The sequence below is a fragment of the Ciconia boyciana genome, chromosome 9 (genome assembly GCF_034638445.1).
Source record: "Ciconia boyciana chromosome 9, ASM3463844v1, whole genome shotgun sequence".
NCBI lineage: Eukaryota > Metazoa > Chordata > Aves > Ciconiiformes > Ciconiidae > Ciconia > Ciconia boyciana.
In genome coordinates this window covers 25,806,546-25,826,724 of record NC_132942.1, presented here as the reverse complement: position 1 = coordinate 25,826,724, position 20,179 = coordinate 25,806,546, and the positions used below count along the sequence as shown (strand labels likewise).

Here is a 20,179-nt window from a genome sequence, read left to right as displayed (position 1 = left end):
CTGCAGACAGCAAACTGCATGCATTGCCTGTGTAAATCCTATAAAATGGGTTAATCTGGCCCATATTGTGGGCATCCTGTGGGCTCACCATGCGACTTAACCTGTGCTTCAGAAGACTTGCTTAATACATTTAAAGCGTAGCTGATGGGGGAGATGGTTGCTGTAGTACTTTTTGGACTGGGTAATTTCTCATTTACCATCTGAAAGAGCGGCGTGTCGCCCTGACGGTTGAGAACTGGGGGTGACAGAGCGGAAGGAGCATCCCTGGTCAGGCTGTGCAGTGCTGCTGCCTCCTGTTTCGCAAAGCCCTCTGCCACTGGGGATGGTCCTCGGCCGGGGTGGAGGCGTGGGAAGCCAATCGCTGCGGAGGGCCTCGCAGGACAGGGCGTTTCTCCATCAATATTTCATCGCCTCCACTCTCACTGACCTCCAGGGCTGCTGCCTTGACTAAGTCTAAGCAACTTTGCTGCTGAGTGAGAATAGCACCGATGGAGTTGCTGCAGGCCTGCAGAGAGCAACTGAGGGGTGGACCGGCTTTGCAGCCTCTATGTTGGAGATGACACAGCGTCCTTCCTTATATTCCCTTCTTCCGGAGCTGGTTGGAGCTTTCCTTTCCCCAAGCTCCCTGGGAGCCCAGCACTGAGCTGCCCTTGGGGGTTTGCCCCACTGGTCCGTAGGAGAGGTGTGAGGGGCTGCGGTTTCCCTTCCATCACCAGATCTTACACCTTTTCCTTACCAAAAGCACACCACATCCTTCCTGCAGTGGAACAACTAATTCAAGACATGCACAGAGGGTGTCTTCAGGTTGTGTGTGGGAGGGCACTGTTGTTTGCTGAGCTAGAGTGTAAATCCTGGGTCTTCACAGAGACAGCATTTTTGGCAGCATTACCAAGCTATCACACAGTATATTATGTCTTTATCAGCCTCCTGATGCTCATTCTGGTGTTCATACCTTGATGTACTGCCTGCCTGTATTGACAGATGACTTCGTCTTAAATTGCTTTCCCTCTGGGTGTCCTGTTTTAATTTTTTTGTGTGTGTGCAAATTTTAGGTGGTCCAATTAAGTTGGAAGAATAAATCTTGCTCATTAGCAATAAAAGCTAAATACCTTGGTCCTGTAGAATAAACCCTGGTAGGTAACAGAGCTGATGTGATCTTCCATCAACCTGTTTGTTTACAAATAGTCATACTTTCTAGGAGTATCTGGGGAAGTTAAAGCCCTAAAAAGTTCACTTAGTGAAGCTGGGCATAAATACATCCATTTCTTAACGTTTCTTCCATTTCTCCCCCCCCCGCCCCCCCCCGAGAGTTCATTGCAAGTTTGGTGGCTCCACAGAGCAGAGCGCTGCAGATTGAGCCTTTCTCCCCCTTTAAGCTGCATTTTCCCTATTGTTTTTTGCCTTCCCGTTCTCCCTCTGACAATAGTGTTTAGCGGGGTGGTGATCTCCCACAGGACCTTAAAATAGACATTGCTGCTTTTGTGTTAGACTTGATGTAATGTCTGTGTTTCAAAGCAGTGGGAACAGTAATAGAAGGACGTGGTGATGAAACAAAAAACCCAGAAATAATCAGCATCTAGAAAGAAAAGTGCCTCATCTGGAGGCACTCATGGGGAGTGAGGAGTTGGGATGTCCAAGCTAGGAAAAGAGGAATATTTCATACTCTGGGCAGAGCATATTGTGCATGGCTGGGTGATGTGTGCCAAAGCCACGGGGCTGGCTGGGGTCCTGCTTGTCCTGGCTGGCTTTATTCTTACTTCCTGTAGACAAGCCATGACTGGCCAGTCCTTCAAAACCCCTCAAAGAAGTCCATAAGTAGGGAGAAAGTTAGGATTTTTCCCCAAAACTTCTAATTGCTTTAAAAAAATGAAGGTCAGCCCAAGAAGTAAGCAATTTTGTAGTGGTCACAAGCTGTAATCCTTGTAGGGTTTCTATGACCCTCTCTTGAAGCTGGGACTCAGTGGTACCCACCATTTGGGTTTGGCTTAAGCAGAGGGTGTTTGCCTCTGCTGAAGTATGCCAGAAAGTCCAGATTTGACTTTGCCCTGTGCAGCCTAGGAAGAACTTTAGACAAAAAAATTATTAATGTTCCTTAATTAAGCCATATTCACTTAAATAGCACATTCTGCAATTCAATTTGTCTCTTGGATTTCTTGTTTTGTGCAGCAGTTTCTCTTCTGATATTTTTTTTGTAATGATTTTATGACCCAGAAAATAAGAGATTCCATTTTACGGCTGACTCTGATCTGTCCTGCTGGTGCTTTTATTTCCTCCACAGGGAAATTTCTTTGTAGAGGCAAAATCTCTGCTCTTGCTCAAATTAATAGGGTCAGGTCTGAAGAGGTGATGAGAATATTTTCCCTTTTCTGCCCAGTTTACGAGCATGGTAATTTATGGCCAAACCTGTGCTAGTAGCCATTTTTGGCAGTAACCTACAAGATTTCAGCCCTTGCACAAGCCTTTTGCTATTAATTGCATTGTGTCGGGGGACTATTCCTAAGATGAGACTAGTAAGAAAAATAGCAGTTGTTTCTGCTGTCTTTCTCCCTGGCAAATTCTACTGTACTACACATTATTGTGATCCCCCCCCCGAAAGGGCTATCTGATTCCTCTCTGTGGGCTGTTCCTCCATATTGTAGTTTTAAGTCTAAATATAATCTCCTTCCCACACAGGAAACTTGCTTTAAAAAAAAATAATATTGTAAATAATTTGTTTCAGAAGTGCAGATCTGTGAAACTTGGTTTAAGAGATATTATTGATGCTAGAGAAATTGGCTGGGCTGGCTGCACAGCTGTTGTAGGGGGTTATTTATTTATTTATTTATTTTTCCTTGTGTTGGATCCATGTTTTCGGCTTTCTTCTGCAAGGGAGATGGGAAATAAATGAACTGCTGGAACCATTTTTTGTTATCTTTATTTTGCTACTTAGCTCCTTTTCCAAAGTCTTGACTTTGGTATTCCAAAGCCAAACTTGTTGATACTCTCTCCTGGAGGTGGTTGTCCATTGTGTGGGTCTGGGGGTGATGGGCTGGGTCTTGGGAAGGGTGAGCTCAGTAAAGCACCTGAATCTGCTCTGTGAGGGCCGGAGCCCATGGCCCTGCCCTGTTCGTGGTATCGAATATGGTCCTGGTGCTAAGGTGCTGGTCTGGTGCACCTGGTCCTGGTGCACTGAACCCCAAACCCCTTCAAGTCAAACACCATAGTAAAAATGTTTTTCTCTCTCTTTCAATTCTAGATTTTCAGAAGAGCTGACAAAAATGGTAAGTCTCTAATATTTCACATTTTTTGATTGAACTTTTGTCAAATGACCATTTTTCCAGATAGTAACATCTAACTGTTTAAATGTTGTTCAGTTTACTGGGTCTGATGGTGATACTGTTTAAGCCTTGGGGAAGGTTTTGTTGTTTCTTTGGCTGACATATATTCTTAGAGCAGGCATGATACTAGTGTGCAAGTTAGCATGGAGAGATCTGCCACTTTTGGGGCAATTTCACAAAAAAGAACATTAAAAAAAAAAAAAAATCATAGCTAAGTGATAAGTGAGGATCCACCTCCTGGTAATCTTGGAATAGCTTTGCAAAAGAGACCTAATCTGTGAATATTAGTAGTTTGGTTCCTGAAGGACTGGAACACATGTATCGAGGAGCAACAGGTATTGATGTGTGTTTTCAGTCTGTGCCAGCAGAAAGCTGAACAATTTCGCTGAAGCCTAGTCTTGTCCTTAGATGGGGAATGACATGGAGGTGTCTTCATTAAATGACTTGGGATCCTGAAAGGACCAAGCTGTTCTGCTGTGAGATAATGTAGTTATGGGAAAAAGTAGCAATGGGGTCCAGTCCCAGGATCTCTCTCCACCCTGAAAAGCAGTTTAATTTTAGCTCCAAGTCAAAATCCCAAGACCTAGTCTCTATTCTTTCCCTGTTGTACAATAAGAAAATTAAATATGCATCAAACTAGTGTGTGTTTGCAGAGGGACATGTGGGAGGGTTGTGCAGAGGAGCACAGGGGAGAGTGTTTTTTCCCTATATCAGATTTAAAAGGGAGATACACAATTTCTGTAAGAGCTTGTAGGTATGATCACTGCCCCTAGGTAAAGCAGCGAAAGATGCTGTGAGCTGGCTGGCATATAAGCAGTAAATGCCCTGTTAACATCAGCATTTGGTTATAACAACTGACACGGTAATAAGACATTGAAATTTGTTACATGGGTAAGCTGAGCAGTTGTGTGATGGAAGGGGAGTGCTGGGGGGGCTGGTGTGGGGGAAGAGCTCTCTAAGTGCTGCTTACAGGGAAAAATGAATTTGTGCTCTTGACACCCAGACTGTTGTACTTCACAGCCTCCTGAGCACTTAATTGTTGCATAATTGGAGACCTGCAGGTTTTGTCTGATGAAATATTGGATGCTGCCTCTGAGAGATGCTGCCTTCTTGCTTTCTGCTGGCTGGCGTGCCTGCCCCTGTGCATCTGAGTGCCGGAGTTGCCAGCTTGTAATGAAGTCTTACCTGCCACTTGCTCTCCATCAGGAGAGTCTGATGATATGCAGATACTGGGCTAAAATCTGTGCTTAGTTATTCCCATCTCAGTTTGAAGTTGAAAATGCTGCTCCAGACTTCAGCCTGTGAAGCTGTTCCTGAGCTGTTCCTAAGACCGTGTTTAGCCTCCCTCCTGCTGCAGCCAACTTCCAGTTTCCATTACAGCCTCCATGTAGGCCAGCTGAAACCAAAAGCAGTGATTTTCTGTTCAATAACAAATGTTACTCTGCTGAACAAAGCTTGAAAGGATGCACTTTAATATACTGGTCTTGATGTAGTTATTTCCAGTGACTGCTTTTTGAGCTCTGCAAAATGATGCTGCACTTTTGTTTTAGTCTCCATTAAATTTATAACAGCTGTGACGGGGCTGAAGAATCAGAGCTTGAAGTACAAAATCTTGTCTTGGCTGTTGTGCCAATATTAAGGCTTTTCTGGGATGGGTGAGTGGAGCAGCTCAGAAGTTGCTTTTGAAGCTTTGGTATTGCCTGCTCACCGCAGCACAACGGAAGGAGCTGCTGCCTGCCAGGGGCAGACGGACACGTCTTTCCAACCCAGCCAAGAGGGCAAAGCTGTCAGTTTGGTGGTTTTACGTCACAAAGTCGTGGTGGTTAAATTTTAGTGTAGCTCTTGCCACAGGGACAGCTCTCTTGGTGGATTTGGTAGGTGCCAGTGGCAAGCCATGACTCTGTGTTCTGTGGCGTGGGTGATAACTTGGGGAAATGATGAGCCTTTGGATGCTCTTGGCCTGCTTTGGTGATGGGTTTCTGAGAAGAAAGACGTACCTTTGGAAAGTTGGTGACTTTCCCTGACCAGTTCCTTTGCTGTTGTTGAAACCCATGCAAAGCTACTGTTTTTGCAACCTTATACTCCATTACTAATGATGGGCAAATGCTCCTTCAGTGTTTTAGCATGAATAAGAGGTAAAGGCCAAACAAGATGCTTCCATCAGCAAGAGCAAACCTGTTGTTTTTACCTCTGCCCCTCACCCTGGGAACAATCTGCCCAGCTCCTCCATGGTCTTCTCCTTGGATGTTTCTCCCTTTGTAAGGCTCGAGTGAGTGATCCATGCGGATAACAGGCGGGATCACTCCACTGCACGTGGACAGGAAGTCACTGAGTGGCTCAGGTACAGCGTGACACTTAAAAGCATTTTCTTGTCCTGCTCATCTGGCCAGAGGGAGTTTGGATTTGATCAAAGAAGCAGAGATTAATACCCCAGAGTTGACCTCGGGGTGTCCATCAGCCACCCTGGGCACCCAAACACTTCTCTCTGGAGCTGCTGTCCTGCCCAGCAGAGGTACCCTCCTGGGGGCCAGGTACCCTGTAACGTAATGCTCATGGGGAGCATTGCTTATGGATGAGTAGTTGCTTTGGTTAGCTGTGCTATGCAGACAAGAAAAGGATTTTCAGGTATTCCCCTGGATGCTGTTTGTCTGAACATCTTTATCCATGTTAACCAGTAATATCCCAATTAAAACTCAAACAGGGATGCTTGCACAGATCAGAAGAACTGGAGCTGCTCTTGTGTAGGTCACAAAACGTTAAAATGAGTGTGGATTGCCAGTGACATGTCTGCCACCCGGTAGCTGTTAATGCATTGGGTGTAATGGTGATGGGCTGATGTGTCAGGACCCATAATCAGCTTGGGGTGGTATGAATAGGCACCAGCAGGACAAGCCCTACCCTGATGTCTGGTGGTTTGTTGTCAAAGATGGTGTTGGGCAGGAATTTGAACTGCTAAGGGTGAGAGCTGTCACTGCCAGAGGTGCACCAGGTCTGAGCGCTGGGCTTGCAGAGGGGTGAGGAGACCAAAGGCTCTGAGCATAGGCAGAAAAGGTGCCCCCCCGAGCCCTGGTGAGGCTGCTGGCTGCAATGGGTCTTCTGAAATTTGTCCTGCCTCTTCCTGACCCTGGATGGGCGCTGCAGGGGAGGACAGCTGGCTCCGTTAACAAAGGCCAAATGTTCTCTCAAGAGTTACCTCCATCTCTGCTTCCACTCTCATTGCTTGCAATGCAGGTGACCTACAGTTACATTGTTTAGACAACAAAACGTGGTGCTCTCCATGGGACTCATGCTGCTAGGCAAACGGGATGCTGCCTTTTCCTTTTTATGACCTGGATGACAGGCTGTCATAAAGCAGTCTGGATGTAAGTGGCAGCTCTATCCCCCCGTTGGTTCCTGCAAGGTGAGGTGGCTGAGCACATATCAATCTCGCTGTGGCTGCTTTCCAGTCCCACTGAGTAGGGTTGTTTCTGTGATCTTGGGGCTGTCTTCTTGAAGGACTGTACGTCCTGCAATGCCTTTCCCTGCATTTTTCCAGATGCTGCTTTTTTTCTTGAGACAACATCTGCCAGTCGTGGTGGCCAGCTTCACCAGCCATTCATATTTGCTTAACTCTTGCTAACAGAGTTTGACACTCTTCATAATTAGCTCAGTATGTTCCTCTGCAGCTTTTGGGGGTCATGGCTTCCCACAGCCACCCCTCCAGCACTCTGCAGCTCACAGCAGTTGCTGCAGGAGACATGCAGGAATATTTCCCTTGGTACAGCCTCCCCACAAACTGTGGCTCAGAGGTTTCCAGCGCCAGAGGTAATATCTTTGTATTTAATATGCCTAGGGATCTCTCTTTCACAGTTTTCTCTTTGACATCCTGGCCTTTAATTTATTCATTTGTTGAAATTCAGTCTCTTCATGGCTTTACCTGGTACAGCTCCAAGGAAGAGTGGAAGCATTAGCCTGCCGCTTGCATGTCTCACCGCAGGTGGCCTGTGTGCCGTACGCAGCCCTCCACTGACAAATGAAAATCTTACACTTCTAGATGCTTGTCAGAATCCCAAGAAGGGGCCCTTGAGCCCTGGATAGGCTGCTGAAAACACAAGCTCACAGGTTCCCAAAATATTTTACTCTGTTAACAGGCTTCTGCTGTCTCCACACTTGCAGAGGTTCTTGTCTGGCAGGGACTTTGCTCTTTTTAATTAACCAGCCGAGACGAATCATTATCTGGCACTGTGTGCTGGTGGCATACTGTGGGAGAGAGAGCTCCCAGGGCAGGGAGCTCTGGCAGCTTTATCCAGAACTGGCAACTCTTGCTTTCGTCAGCTATGCTAAAGCCACTTTTACAGACCTGTGTAGGAGCCCTACAGAAACAGGGAGGGGAAAATCTGAAGAAAACTTCAGCTCTTGCCATCTAGCTTAACTAGAACATCTGATTTAACTTTTGCCATCCAGAGATCAGATGATTAAAGAGTCACCTAAAAGACAAAGCGGGGTTTGTAAGCTTAAGGAATTGTCTTATTTAATGTGCAGCTTCCTACAGTCAAGATGTCACAAATTTCGAGATCTTTTCAGCATCTTGATTTTTATTCCCCCCCCGGTAAAATTGGCACGTATTGTGTTAATGCAACGTGGCTGGTTCAGAGACTGTAACTATGGAGCCTGATCATGTGAATTCAAGAGCTTCTCCCTCCGCCCCTTCCTTCCGAAGCTCCTTGGCATAAATTGTTAATTCATGTAAAACTGGATGTTCTTGGTGCAAGATGCTAGAACACATTATTGTTCCTGCCGTGTTCAGGTACTTGTATCAAGGTGACTTGATTCAGTGCCTATGTGTACTAAGAGACCACTAATGAAGCAGCTCTTCCTTGTTAAATGATGTCTTGGTCTCCTGCCCCAGAGAAGTGAGATTCTGTCTCTAATGTGAATTAAGTCCCCAACCTTGTCCCCATCGATAATATCAAGCAGCTGGATTTACAACTATCTGTATAATAAACTCGGCAAATGGTCTGCATAGCACTCCTTGAAATGATGAGCACATTGGAAACATCTGGATAGACTGGCAAATGGTCTGAAGAAAGGGAGAAGGGCTGGGACATAATCTTCTGACAGTGAATAATTCAGCTAGCTCTAGTCATGCTTTGCAGGGGCATGGCTGTTAGTCATTCAAAAGAATCTTTTTCTTCTGTGTAGGAGTGTTTTTCCTTTCTCTGCTAATAAATCCACCTACTGTCTTGTAATCCTCCCAGTCCCAGTAAACAATACTTAATCCTTCATTTGGCATGTGGTAGGAAAACAGAGGCATGTTGTTTTAGGCTGGTGAAGCAGAGCTGTCAATCACAGAGTTATCTACTGTGTACTTTAATCTTCTCATTAGAAAGCTGTTAATCAATTATAAGTTAAATAGCCCAGCATTCTCTTTGAAAGATTAAGATGGTTTTATTTTGACAGAACAACCTAATTGCTAACGATTCATTATAGAAATGCTGCTTCCCAAAAACTGGAGTTTTATTGTCTTGAAATCTCCAGTCACTGCAACTACCCAACTCCCACGTCTTGAGTGTAACTAAACATGAAGTGCATCCAGCATTAATCTTGTGGTTTAGTTTGGAGTTTTTGCCATAATTACTAGATCTCATTCATGGAAACGGCTGTCAGTCTGCCCCATCCATGGGGCTGCTTGCCAGGCACTGGGGGTTAGGTGATTCCTCTGGACCTCTGCCATGGTAGAGGAGAGATGCAAAAGAAAATATGCCAAAAACTCAGTATATGGTTATAAAGCACCTACAGAAAATGGCAGGAGGAGCTGGCAGTGGTGCAATATTTCACTGGACAGTGACCAGGGATGAATTAGTACCATGGTTCGGTCAACTTGGCACCTTCCTATTGCTGCTGTCCTTGTGACTTCTACACCAAGAACTGTCCCAAACCATTGTGCTTCTCCCTTGAATTTATCGTATCTAGGGAAGGTGCGGATGGGAACAAGCCATGCTGTCTTGGATAGCTTCTGCTGTTATAAAAAATGAAATAAAATGAAGCGTGAACATGGATTAAACTAATTTATAAATTTAACAGAGATCTGGACTGCAAATGCTGAGAGGAGTTTTTGGTTTTTAGTTGACCTGGATGATCTGCTGAAGGCCTGTGGAGTATGTAGCAGAGCTAATAAAGGGAAAAAGGAAGCATGAATGCAGCAGGAATAGGTGGTTGGAAAGGGCTTCTTGGTTAAGAGCCATCAAGGGCAATGGAATTGTGCCCATTCCTATCCCAGTAGGGCTTGTCCTTTAAATAGCTGCACACAGATATCTGTTAGTCACTTAGGAGCCCATTAAAGGAGATTTATGCTGTTATTCTTTCTAAGTAGAGGTGGGCATATCCCAGTGTTGCAAGCCTCATAGCAAATTGTGCTAAAAATAATGGGGGCACATATAGAGCCACTGACAAGCAGGGAACTTAAATATCTGTGGACATCAGTATCATAACAAACTGGCTAAGGAGCCTGGTTAGCTGGCAGTGGGGTTATGCCCTTGGGACTAGAGCAAGCTCCTCCTCTTAGATAAACCAAGCAAACCTAATGGCTTTTTGCTGGTAATGCCCCGTGCCACTGCTGTCCCCTTGGTCTGTGGAGCTCACAAGCTTCAAAAGGTGGAAAAGGGCAGAAAAAGAAAACCAAGTAAACAAAAAGCTTCAGGCACATCTCTCTGCCACAGCTTGATATATCAAAGAACTGAGGCATGTCATAAGTGTCGCCTAAGTAGAAATTGGTCTTGTTAATCACTAGTCTGCAAACAAGAGACTGAGGCTCGGGGTTCTTCCATGGAATGGGTTTCTTGATTAAGGGATGGTGGTGGGAAAGCCCTGGGCCCTCAGCAGAGGGAGAGGGCTGAACAAGTCCTGGTGTGGTGGGTCTCCAAAAGAGCATGTGGGTGAATCTCCCGGCAATTTCCAGCCCTTCCTAAGTGCTGTGTGCCTGTCCTCCATGTCTCATTTGTAGGCAGAGACTGTTCCTCTAAGGACTTTGGGGATCTGGGAAATTTGCAGGATTTTTAATGGTAATAGTTCTCCAAGTCTCACCCACCCTTTCTAACCCCTGCTTGGAGAAATGATTTTGATCACCTCTAGTGAGCCCAGAACAGGATGAAAGGGGTGTTTGTCTATGTATGTTCTTAGAGCCTAAATTCACAGCAACCAGACCCAGATCACTGTGTAAATGTTTCCTTTTCCCCCTTTCACTCTGAGAGTGCCCCTTGCTGAGCTTGAGTCATTAATATGGAAATTTGGGCAAAAAGGAGTGAAAATGGGTCTCCAGATCTGGCAGTCTGGGAGCACAGGGAAATGCAGGAGAGAGGGAAGGAGAAAACGGGCACTGGTGAGTATTTGGTCTAAAGACTCCATTTTTAGTGTTCCTTTTCAATGTTTTATGTCCTTGTGGGCTCCTCATCCGTGGGGCTGCAGGTTAGAGGAGTCACTTCTGGGTCAGGAAAATGGGATTATGGTCTGAGCCCAGCACTACTATCGCAAGATGTGCCAAATGTCCAAATGTTGTCTATTGCTTGCTTGGTGTCCTGCCTGCGGTAGTGGTTGTACCTTAGTCCTTTCTTTATTTTGGAAACCCAAAAAGCTGTTCCCGTCCAGCTTGCTTGCCCTGCCTGGGCTCCTCTCTTTTTTTTTTTTTTAATTTTTTATTAAATGGCATCTGATTGCTGGGCAAAAAACTTTCATTTTGGAGTTGTTCTAAGTTTAAAAATAGCAGGCATCTGTTATTAATTACCTTCTTAATTTATTGAAACATTTTTAGAAAACTACTTGATTAGAATTTAGCATGGTAATTGTCCACAAGGTAGTTTTAAGACTTGCAGTACTTATCTCCTCACCTTCCCCCATCAATTTGAGGCCCTTTTGGAAAATACACTTGCACAGGACTTGAATGGTGGTAAGCAGCTGGAACTTCAATAATATGGCACCCAAAGCATCATGGAAGGAAAATGAAGACATTGTAGCTTTAGGTGCTTTTGTCAGATCTTGAAAAGATGCCAGGCTAGGGCTGTGATACCTCCATGTTATATATCAGATTAAAAAAAAACCCAAACACCTCATAAGCCTCCTGTTGCGCACACAACTCTTCCTTCCACAGCCACAACTCTGCACCTGTTTTGAAATTATGCTTTTACTGTGAGGTCCCGGGAGCCTCGCAGTCCCTGCCGTAATGGGCTACCACTCATCAAAACCACTTATCTTCTAGAGCTGGGTAATTACCTTCTGTGTGGCTACTGCTCCTCACACACAGGGAAAACCTTGAGCTATTCATGTCTCGCTGGTGCGTCCAAATGAAAGCATTAATTCTAAGTGAGAATATTTATAATTCTTGCATAACAGAAACAGTATTTGCAGCCCACCCACATATAAGTGGAAAAATGCAGTGATGAATCAGGTTTTCTAAGTATGGATAAATCTGGTAGGTTCTTCCATGACCAGACAACCAGTCTAAATGTATTTATCTTGTTTAAAAAATAAATAAATAAAGATTTGCATTTAGATAGTCTAGATTTCATGTGACAATCAAAAAGCATGTTGTAAAACTGTGTAATGACATTTATTTACCAGGTGAAAGTTTGGATCTGTTTTCAGTTATTTGGACTCCTGTATAATTTCCTGGCTCTCTCTGTTGTATATTCAGTTATCCTTCCAAGTCCTTGCAAAGTTCACAGCACATGGTTTTGAAGAGATGACATCTGTTTAAATCAGGACATGCTGTTCCCAAAATAATAAACAAACCTGCCAACCAGATGATGAATTTTGAGATAATGTAGAAATTGTGAAAGGTGGTTGCTGACCATGCTGTACAGGTTGTCACTAGATGTGCCTGGCAATTCTGTCCACCCTTTAAACCTATGAACTTAGTGTACTAAATCAGGGTTTGATTTTCATCATTGACCAGCTTGAAAGGGTAGTTCTCAGCTGTTTGTGCCCTTTCAGAGCTGCTTTTTTTCTTTCAACAAAGATATGAAGGTATCTGGTGCACACGGTGTGCAGCACAAGTGAAGAGCTGAGATTTTTTAGGACTTGCTTTTCTTCTCATGTCTCCTCTTGTTGGCAAATGCGTGTTAGAACCAAGGGGGTTTTGTTGGTTTTTTTTATAGTTTTTTAACTGGACCACCTTAATTCTGCAAAGTAGACTTTGAGTGCATAGGGTTAGGACTTATATCCTCATGTGCTACAGGCTGACAGTTATGCAGCAGTCTGGCTTTAATCTGGGCCCATGTGTGGCTTACCTAGTGCAAGCTTAAGCCAGACAAAGTTTGAGCTGGGCAAGGTTTGGATCCAGCCCAGAAACTCCCCCATAAGCTCAAGCCAATGGTGTAGCCAGCACATGAGCTTTGGTTTCCACAACACAAACATCCATGTTCCACCTATGTCTGCACAGCATCAATTTATGGCCCATCACTCTCTAAAACTGTTATTCCTGTCCTGTTCCTAAAGCTGTTAAAAGAGCAGGCTACCAAAATAGAAGGTATCATGAAAGCCTTCATGGACAGTGGGCAATGGAGGCACTGCTGGTCCAAGTATGATCTGGACATGTAGGAATGGTGGTGGTGGGGCTTCCCTGTGTGTGTGTGGGGGGGGTTTATCCACAGCTGGGAAAGTTGCTCTATTTAAACAGAGTACTTGGCCTTCCATGCAACTGGCTTGCTGACACTTCAGTTGATACCTGATAGCTCAAGTGCCTGACTGATATCATGCAGAATGTCCTTTCCTCGTTATTCAAGGTACAAATCATTGACCACAGTTGCAGTGTTGGTGGCCATCACCTGTGTCCTTGCCTTTCTGCTGAATATCAAGCCAGACTTAAAAAAACAAACTAAAAAATCAGCATCACCTACTATTTGGCCTTCTTCAGGCATGCTTGCTGCCTTGTGATTAAAGCATATTTGCATGTTGGTCTGCCCCGGGGCTGTGCTGGCAGCTCCTGGCTGCCCTCTCTGCCCAGCACCTTCCCTTCTCATGGCTGCTGAGCCTTTCTCTCCACTCTGTCTCAAAAATTCAGCTGCTGAACAAACCCCATGGTAAAAGTCAGTAACTGCTGTAACTTTCAAGGCTTCCTGACATTTCTGCATTGACCATAAATAGATTTGGACATCAAAGACAGTCAGATACCTAAACACACGGCCTTTCACACCTTCACACTTTCTTATTAGGCTATACCTCAGTCCATCAAAAACTCGGATGGTGATGCTGACCTGAAGGGTTGTCTTCCTACAAGCGCTGTCTGAGCAGATGTATCAGCTCTGGGGCCGCGCTGACCTCCGTTCTCTGCCAGACCTCACTTGGAGGAGTCAGATGCAGAGGAGCAGCTAGATCAAAGCTTTTGCATTGGAAACCACCCACCAGTCTGCCCCAGCGCCTGGATTTCCAGCCTGACTCATCAATCGAGCCTTCTTGCTGCCTGTATTTATCACTGTTAGAGGTTCAGGGTGGTCTGAGACCTGCCTGCCCATGAGCATTCTCCCATGGTTCATCAAACCTCTTGCTCTCTGAAAAAGTTTCTCCCTGTGTTTAGCAAATGCTGATCTGGCAGAGCAAAGAAGCGTCCACGTTTGGGCTCTGACTAATTAATGCAATCATGTTGCATTGGGAAGTGGGGCAGTGTATCTGCGTTCAGCCTTTAAGGTGGGGTTTTGTGTGTGCGTGATGGAGCCTGAGTGTTTCTATAGACAATGCTGTTTTTCTGCTGTATCTGTTCTCTCACTTGGCTCCTCCTTTCGATTCCCTTAATACAGAGAGTTGGAGAAAAACAGCAGTGCTCGAGTGTCCCCAAGAGACATGGGGAGGGGATGTTGGGCAGGGGTTACTGCTTTAGCCTGGCAATTTGAGGCTGAAAGTTTGATCTGGAGGGCAGCGTTTCCAAACACTCTCACTTTGCTTTGAAGTGCACCAACTAAGGTTTCACATATGATGTAACCCAAAGAAGATGGGGTTTATTTTCTTCTTCTCTCTGTGGGTTGGGAGATGTGGTTTTTCTTCTGCAGCCCTCATTAGAGACTTCAGGCTGGACAGGAGTGAATGGGATATATTACGGTGACAGATTTAATGGCCTTCTTGCAATTTGTGGAGGGTGGGAATAAGGGATCATGGTTTCCTAAGGAGACTTTGAAAAGTTGCTCAATTAGCCAAGAGGATTTTTAAAGACATTTCTTTCCAGAGCCAAAGTTGAGAGATTTAATTGGGGGCTGCACAGCAAATATGTCTACATGGCATGATGACAGCCAGCAAAGAGCACTATGAAACATTTACAAAGCTATTACCTACTTGTGATCCCTAGCCAAAAAACATGAGCTTTATTGGTAGTGCCTTCAAAGTGGTGGTTCTTGCGCTGGCTTCTCTGGAGCATGGAGATCACTAGATGCTGCCAGCTGGCCTGGAGAGCTGTGGCTGTAGCCATCCTGAAGGCCGTTTCAGTTGCAATGTTATATTCATACATTTCCCATGCCGATGGGTCAGTCTTTGTGCAAAACTGCCCTGCTGAGTTCATGACACAAGCCCCAAACCTATTCCAGGCTCCTTGTCTGGTCAGGTGCTGTGGTCTGGCTCACCTGCAGTGCTTGCGTTAACAGATAGCAAACGTCAAAGGGCAGAGAAAGCCAAAATAGCAGGGCATCCTCGAGAGGTGATAGCCATGAGCCCTTCATGGGTCTGCTGAGATTTGGCTGCACCAGGCGCACCCAATACCTGCAGACAGGGACACAAATAGCGCAGGTTCGGCAGGGAGGGGGGAGCTTCCCCCACCACAGCGAAGCCATGCGCTCATGGACATGTCACTGTGTGCGTTGGCCCAGGTTTACCATAATGCTGTGCTCCAGTTTCAGGAGAGGAGGGTGTCTACAGGAAGGTCTTTTCTGCGTGGAAATGGCAGCACGAGGCAGAGGGAAATCTCTGGCTATAATGGCAAGCCAGGGAACCGATGGATGTCGAGGGCTTAATACCTATGGTGCTTTTTGATCTGTTTCATTAATATCTCATGTTGCTGTATCTGGGAAGCTTTTCAAAGTAGATCCAGCAAATCAATATCCCCCTGCTAAATTCTTTGTGTTTCTTTTTTGGCAGGGATGAAATTTTAAAGTGCTTGGAAAGGACTTTTGCGACTTGGCTGGCTGTAGTAATCTGGCAGATTAAATGGGTGCAGCTGACTGCAGTCAGGTTGGTGCAGGCTTTGGGGACTCGGCTGATGTGTAGCAGTGACCACAGGGCTCAGCTTGGGTGCAGGGACAAGCTCCCAGGGGGGACATTTGCATTTTGAGTGTTGGGAGTTGAACCCTGCAAAGCGTGGGGCTCTGACTGCCTTGTGTAACTCTCTTCTCCTTCGGCTGGCAATGTGCTCATCCCTCACGCAGGACAGCCAAAGAGCTTGCTGCTTTCTTGTGCATCAAAGCTAGGTGTAGCTCTGGTTTGAGGCTCTTAAATCCTTGTGATATCTAGTTTCACTGCTAGATATTAGTCTGAAGGATCTTAGCCGTTCCTCCCTGCTCTGTATTACCATTCCTGCTGCCCATATGTGTCCCTTAACAGGGGGACGTCATACAGGGCAGTGGGGACCTCACCAGGCACCGGAGCTGATGGTGCACGCTGCATCTGCCTGCCCTGAAATTTTCCTTGCAAAATCTGAGCCCCTTTGCCATAAATGAGCTTAAAAAAGGCTTGGTTTTGTCCTGCTCCCTTGGTGGGAGGGTGTCACCGCTGCAACTGTTTCCCAAACTGCATTCAGAGGCACGGGGTGGCTGTGAGATGGTTTTACACATAGCTTCTCATTAGTGTTCAATGAATTTCCCTTGGAAGCACTTATACGTGGTGGTGCCTTTGGTGGAGAGATGTTCCAGCATGGATGTTTTACCTTGTTTTTAACTGGATCACTGATGTGGTTTGTGTGCTCCCAGTGTATTATGAAAGAGCGACAAGATGCATTGTGGCAATGGGCAGTACACACCTGGGTGGAGGTGACCAGCATGTAGGAACTCCTTAAAATGCCTTTGCGACTGCCACAGGCATCTTGTGTTACCCCCAGCTTGCGTTATTTCTCTTGCCACTCCACCTAAATCTCACTTACGGCTTCCATTGCTACTTCTCGCTCTCGGTAGCAGGACTTTCCTATGTTTGCCTGGGAAGCACGGTCCTTCAGGGGCAGCAGAGCAGATCCTGCGTGGAGGAAAATCACTGCTTTTGCCTCCTGCCCTGGTGCCTTTGTGACGTCCTCTGCTCTTGAGAGTGGGGAACAAGGGGCAGCACCTGGCTCTGGCATTGCTTTTAATTAGGTATCTTCTGCAGATCAGCTGTATTTATTGAAGATGGTTTATTATAGCTGTTAAAATTAAATAAGGCAAAAATTGAATTCAGAACAAATACACTGCTGCAAGTAATCCTTGTAATTCGCTATCAATTTGTGCCAGACAATTGTGAGAAAATATGTTCTGGCAGCCTGTGTTCAGGCAATTGGCCAGGAACACCTATAAATCATGTGTATCTGTTTCTTCCTATTATCTTTCTCGCTCTTTTAAAATCCATGGGTTACCAGATAATATACATTGGAGAGAGGGGAATAATTATCTTACTGACTTGCAGTGGGGAAACAAATGTCTGAAGCTAAAACAATGATACATCCAGATCTGTAACTCCCAGCAAGGACAATCTGAGGGACAGGAATAGCTAATTTTTTTCCTGGGAGGATGTGTTAGTAAAGAGTGAAAACAGATGTTCGTGGACATGAGACACAGGAGCCCGAGTGTCTTTGGTTTTATGCTTGGTTGTCTGCACCGTGGGAAGGTAGTGTATCACTCTAGAAAAAGCCCGCAGTGCTTTCAGAAAGTTTTACAGATGGAAATCATTGACAATTATTTTTAGAGTGGAAATTTCTCTTCTGTGACCCTGCTGCAGCCTCAGTGCAGAGGGGGAAACCTGCCTGTGTTTCAGCCGAGCCCCAGCCGGAGCTCAGCTGCGGGGAAAGATGCTCTGGCCGCGCTCCCGCTGCTGCTCAGCAAAACATTCGAGGGCTGGTACATGCTGGGCTCGGGTTCAAGAAATGACTCAGCCCAGGCTTTGGGTTTGGATCTGAGATTGGATCCTGCTGCCAAGTTTCTGCCTTAATTAGATACTGGTATTGAGGCACCCAGCCTGATACAGTGCAGGCACAAGTGGTTTCAGCCCTCTTGTTACTCATTGCTTCCTAACCTCACTCTGTGAAAGGGGCCAGATTTTGGGGCGCTGCTATCAGTAATGATCAGAGTGGGTGGCTTTCGGGCGCTTCTGGTGCTGGGCATGTAAACCTGGGGTTTCTTTTCCTTAAGCCAAAATAATTGACTCCAGGAGTCAGCAGAGCCTGTGTATTCTTCAGGCACATCGTGGTTCAGTTACGTATTGCTCTGCTGTGCCAGCACCGAAACACAAGTTTGCACCTGGTCCACTAATAAAAATAAGTACGCTGAGACTTATTTTCCTTTCCAAAGGATTTTCTGTTCATCATGGAGATGTTACTTTTCCAACTGGCTGGTTTGCTGGCTTTCAGACATGCTACACTTTGTTAAGCAAGGCTGCTTTTCCTTCACCTTTGTAGTACCATCAGTTTCTTTCTTTGTTTCCTTACACCTCCTTCCCCAGTTTCTAAAAAAGGTTGAATTAATATTGGCAAATAGTCCAAGATTAACCAAAATCAGTCTGTTTACATTAATAGGTTCCTCACAGTATAATATGCTTTTTGCTTTCTTAATCTGTAATAGACACACCTGTTAGGAATTAATATCTGATGCTATTTAGTGGTTTGTTATTCTTAATAGAGCACGGAGGGATTACTTTTGGCTCTGCAGGAGATAAATGGGGCAATCCGCACTCCTGGCATGTGGGAGCAGGCCTGCCGTAGCAGCAAGCTGCAGCAGCTGCAGATAGCAAATGTGCAACACTCACCAGCTCCTGCGACTTCCCTGTGGGGTGGGGTAAGAGGAAAGGAAGGATGGAGGAGCAGGAAGGGACCATGCATGAATTTTACATGATTCTGCCTGGGAAAACTGAGCGATGGGAAGGCACAGCTTGCCTGGCCAGGTTTCAGACTAGAGACTGGGAGTAGGGGATGGGGGATGCACTTCTGTCCCTGGCCTTTATGGATTTCAAACCTTGATTATATGCAAACATAGCCACATGCAAAATGATCTTGTTATACTTTTGTAGCTGGAGTGATAGTGGTATTAATTAATATGCTTGGTATGTGTTCAATGGTGGGGTAAAAAGTGTGTACTATAATTGGAAGTTCTTGCTAGCACAAGACTGTAAAAACAAGATGAAATATTTATATTTTTCAAACAAAGGAACCAGACTTGTTTCCTTTGCCCTAGATCCTATAATCTAGTTGTTGGAAAACAGCAGAGTTTAGAGCTTGCAAAAGGAATTTCTAAATTGGAAACTTGAGGGGAAAATGGTTTTGTAGCATTTAACTGGAAGAAGAGTTAAATGAAAAGAAGTTATAAAAGTGGGACTGTACATAGTAAGGAATATTAAAACCACATATAACAAGAGCACCGTGAGCAGAAGAGATGATAAATGCTGAGATCCTGGAGAGATGAGGGGGAAGGGAACACCGAGCAGTGGGGGATGTTCTTGCAAAGCATCGTCTGCAAATGTGGCTCGAGCAGGACACAGACACTTAAAACTTTTCAAAACCAGTTGTTGCTTTCTAAATGAGGAGCCTGACATTTTAAAGGTCAGGAGCCAGGGAGAGGGTGACCCCTGTTAAGCAAATGCAATCAGAGACTGTGCTTACTGGCCTGGCGTGTTCTTCACCTCAGGGTGTGCTGTTGCCTAATTGCCTAGGAAGACAATTTCTGTAGATGTTTCCTAAAAAGACAGATTTGCAATACCCAAATGAGGGAGGATACCTGATATTTTTCCCATTTATCCTCCCTCTAGGAGAGCTAATAAGGGGGAAGTGGGCAAAGAGAGACCTCATGGGAGTTTGAGGGTGGATTTGGGTAGAGGAAATGGAAGCAGGTGTCTGTTGGCAGGGGGGACCTCTCCGCAGACCAAGGCAGCAGTTAACAGCAGAGATACACCTTGCCTTGCTAACAGCTGGGGGCTGCAAGGCAATGTGTCCCACGGTGGCTTTTTGGCATGTCCCTGCCCCATCCTGTTAGGGCAAGCTCCCCCCAGTTGCAGCCTCCTGTGGCTGAAGGCTCAGGCTCTTCAGCACAAAACCCAGCTGGAGGCTGGCTACAGCCAGAGGAAAGATTAGCTGGGTGAACAGATCTGCCTCTTTTCAAATATCAAGGACCTTAAACTGTGGGTCACTGGAGCCACTCGCTTCCTTCCTGCATGCTTTTTCTGAGAGCCCCATGCTGAACTGAGCAAATGGATTCATACAGCGAGCGACCGAATAACCAAGGCAACATAAAAGAAAGCAGTTTTCTTATATTCATAAATCGCTACAGAACAGGACTGGTCCATTGCAATGTAGCACGAGTAGGGTTTTTTCCCCTTTTACCTCCTTGTCTTCTACAATTTTGGTATTCAAGTTTTAAGCCCACAGTATGTATTTTATTTGCTCTGATACTTGGGTGTTGGGACTGCTAAACTGAAGTTGTGTCTGAATTATCAACACGCTGAGCATTTGATCCTTTTATAAAACACGAATGAGGATTAAATGTTTCTCACAGCACTGCTATTGCAGCACTCGGCACAGATAGGTACAGGCTGATCTTGCGGTAGAGGCCGAGTTGTTCTGTAGCACAAACATCCCGTGGGACTTCGGCGGGTAGGAAGCCACCGAGCTGATTATCTGCGAGTGCCTTTCTCTCCACAACAGCACATCATCAGCAGCATGCTCCATGAGAGAGATGGACAAG

General features: G+C 45.5%; 1 protein-coding gene across 1 annotated transcript in view; it reads left to right on the top strand.

Annotated features, from left to right (window-relative positions):
• NECAB2 (N-terminal EF-hand calcium binding protein 2) overlaps nucleotides 1-20,179 on the top strand; it is an 85,048-nt gene that overhangs the window by 6,350 nt on the left and 58,519 nt on the right. The window contains exon 2 of the mRNA XM_072872943.1: nucleotides 3,236-3,260. Within this exon, the coding sequence (XP_072729044.1) occupies nucleotides 3,236-3,260 (25 nt within the window). The remainder of the gene's footprint in view (nucleotides 1-3,235; nucleotides 3,261-20,179) is intronic.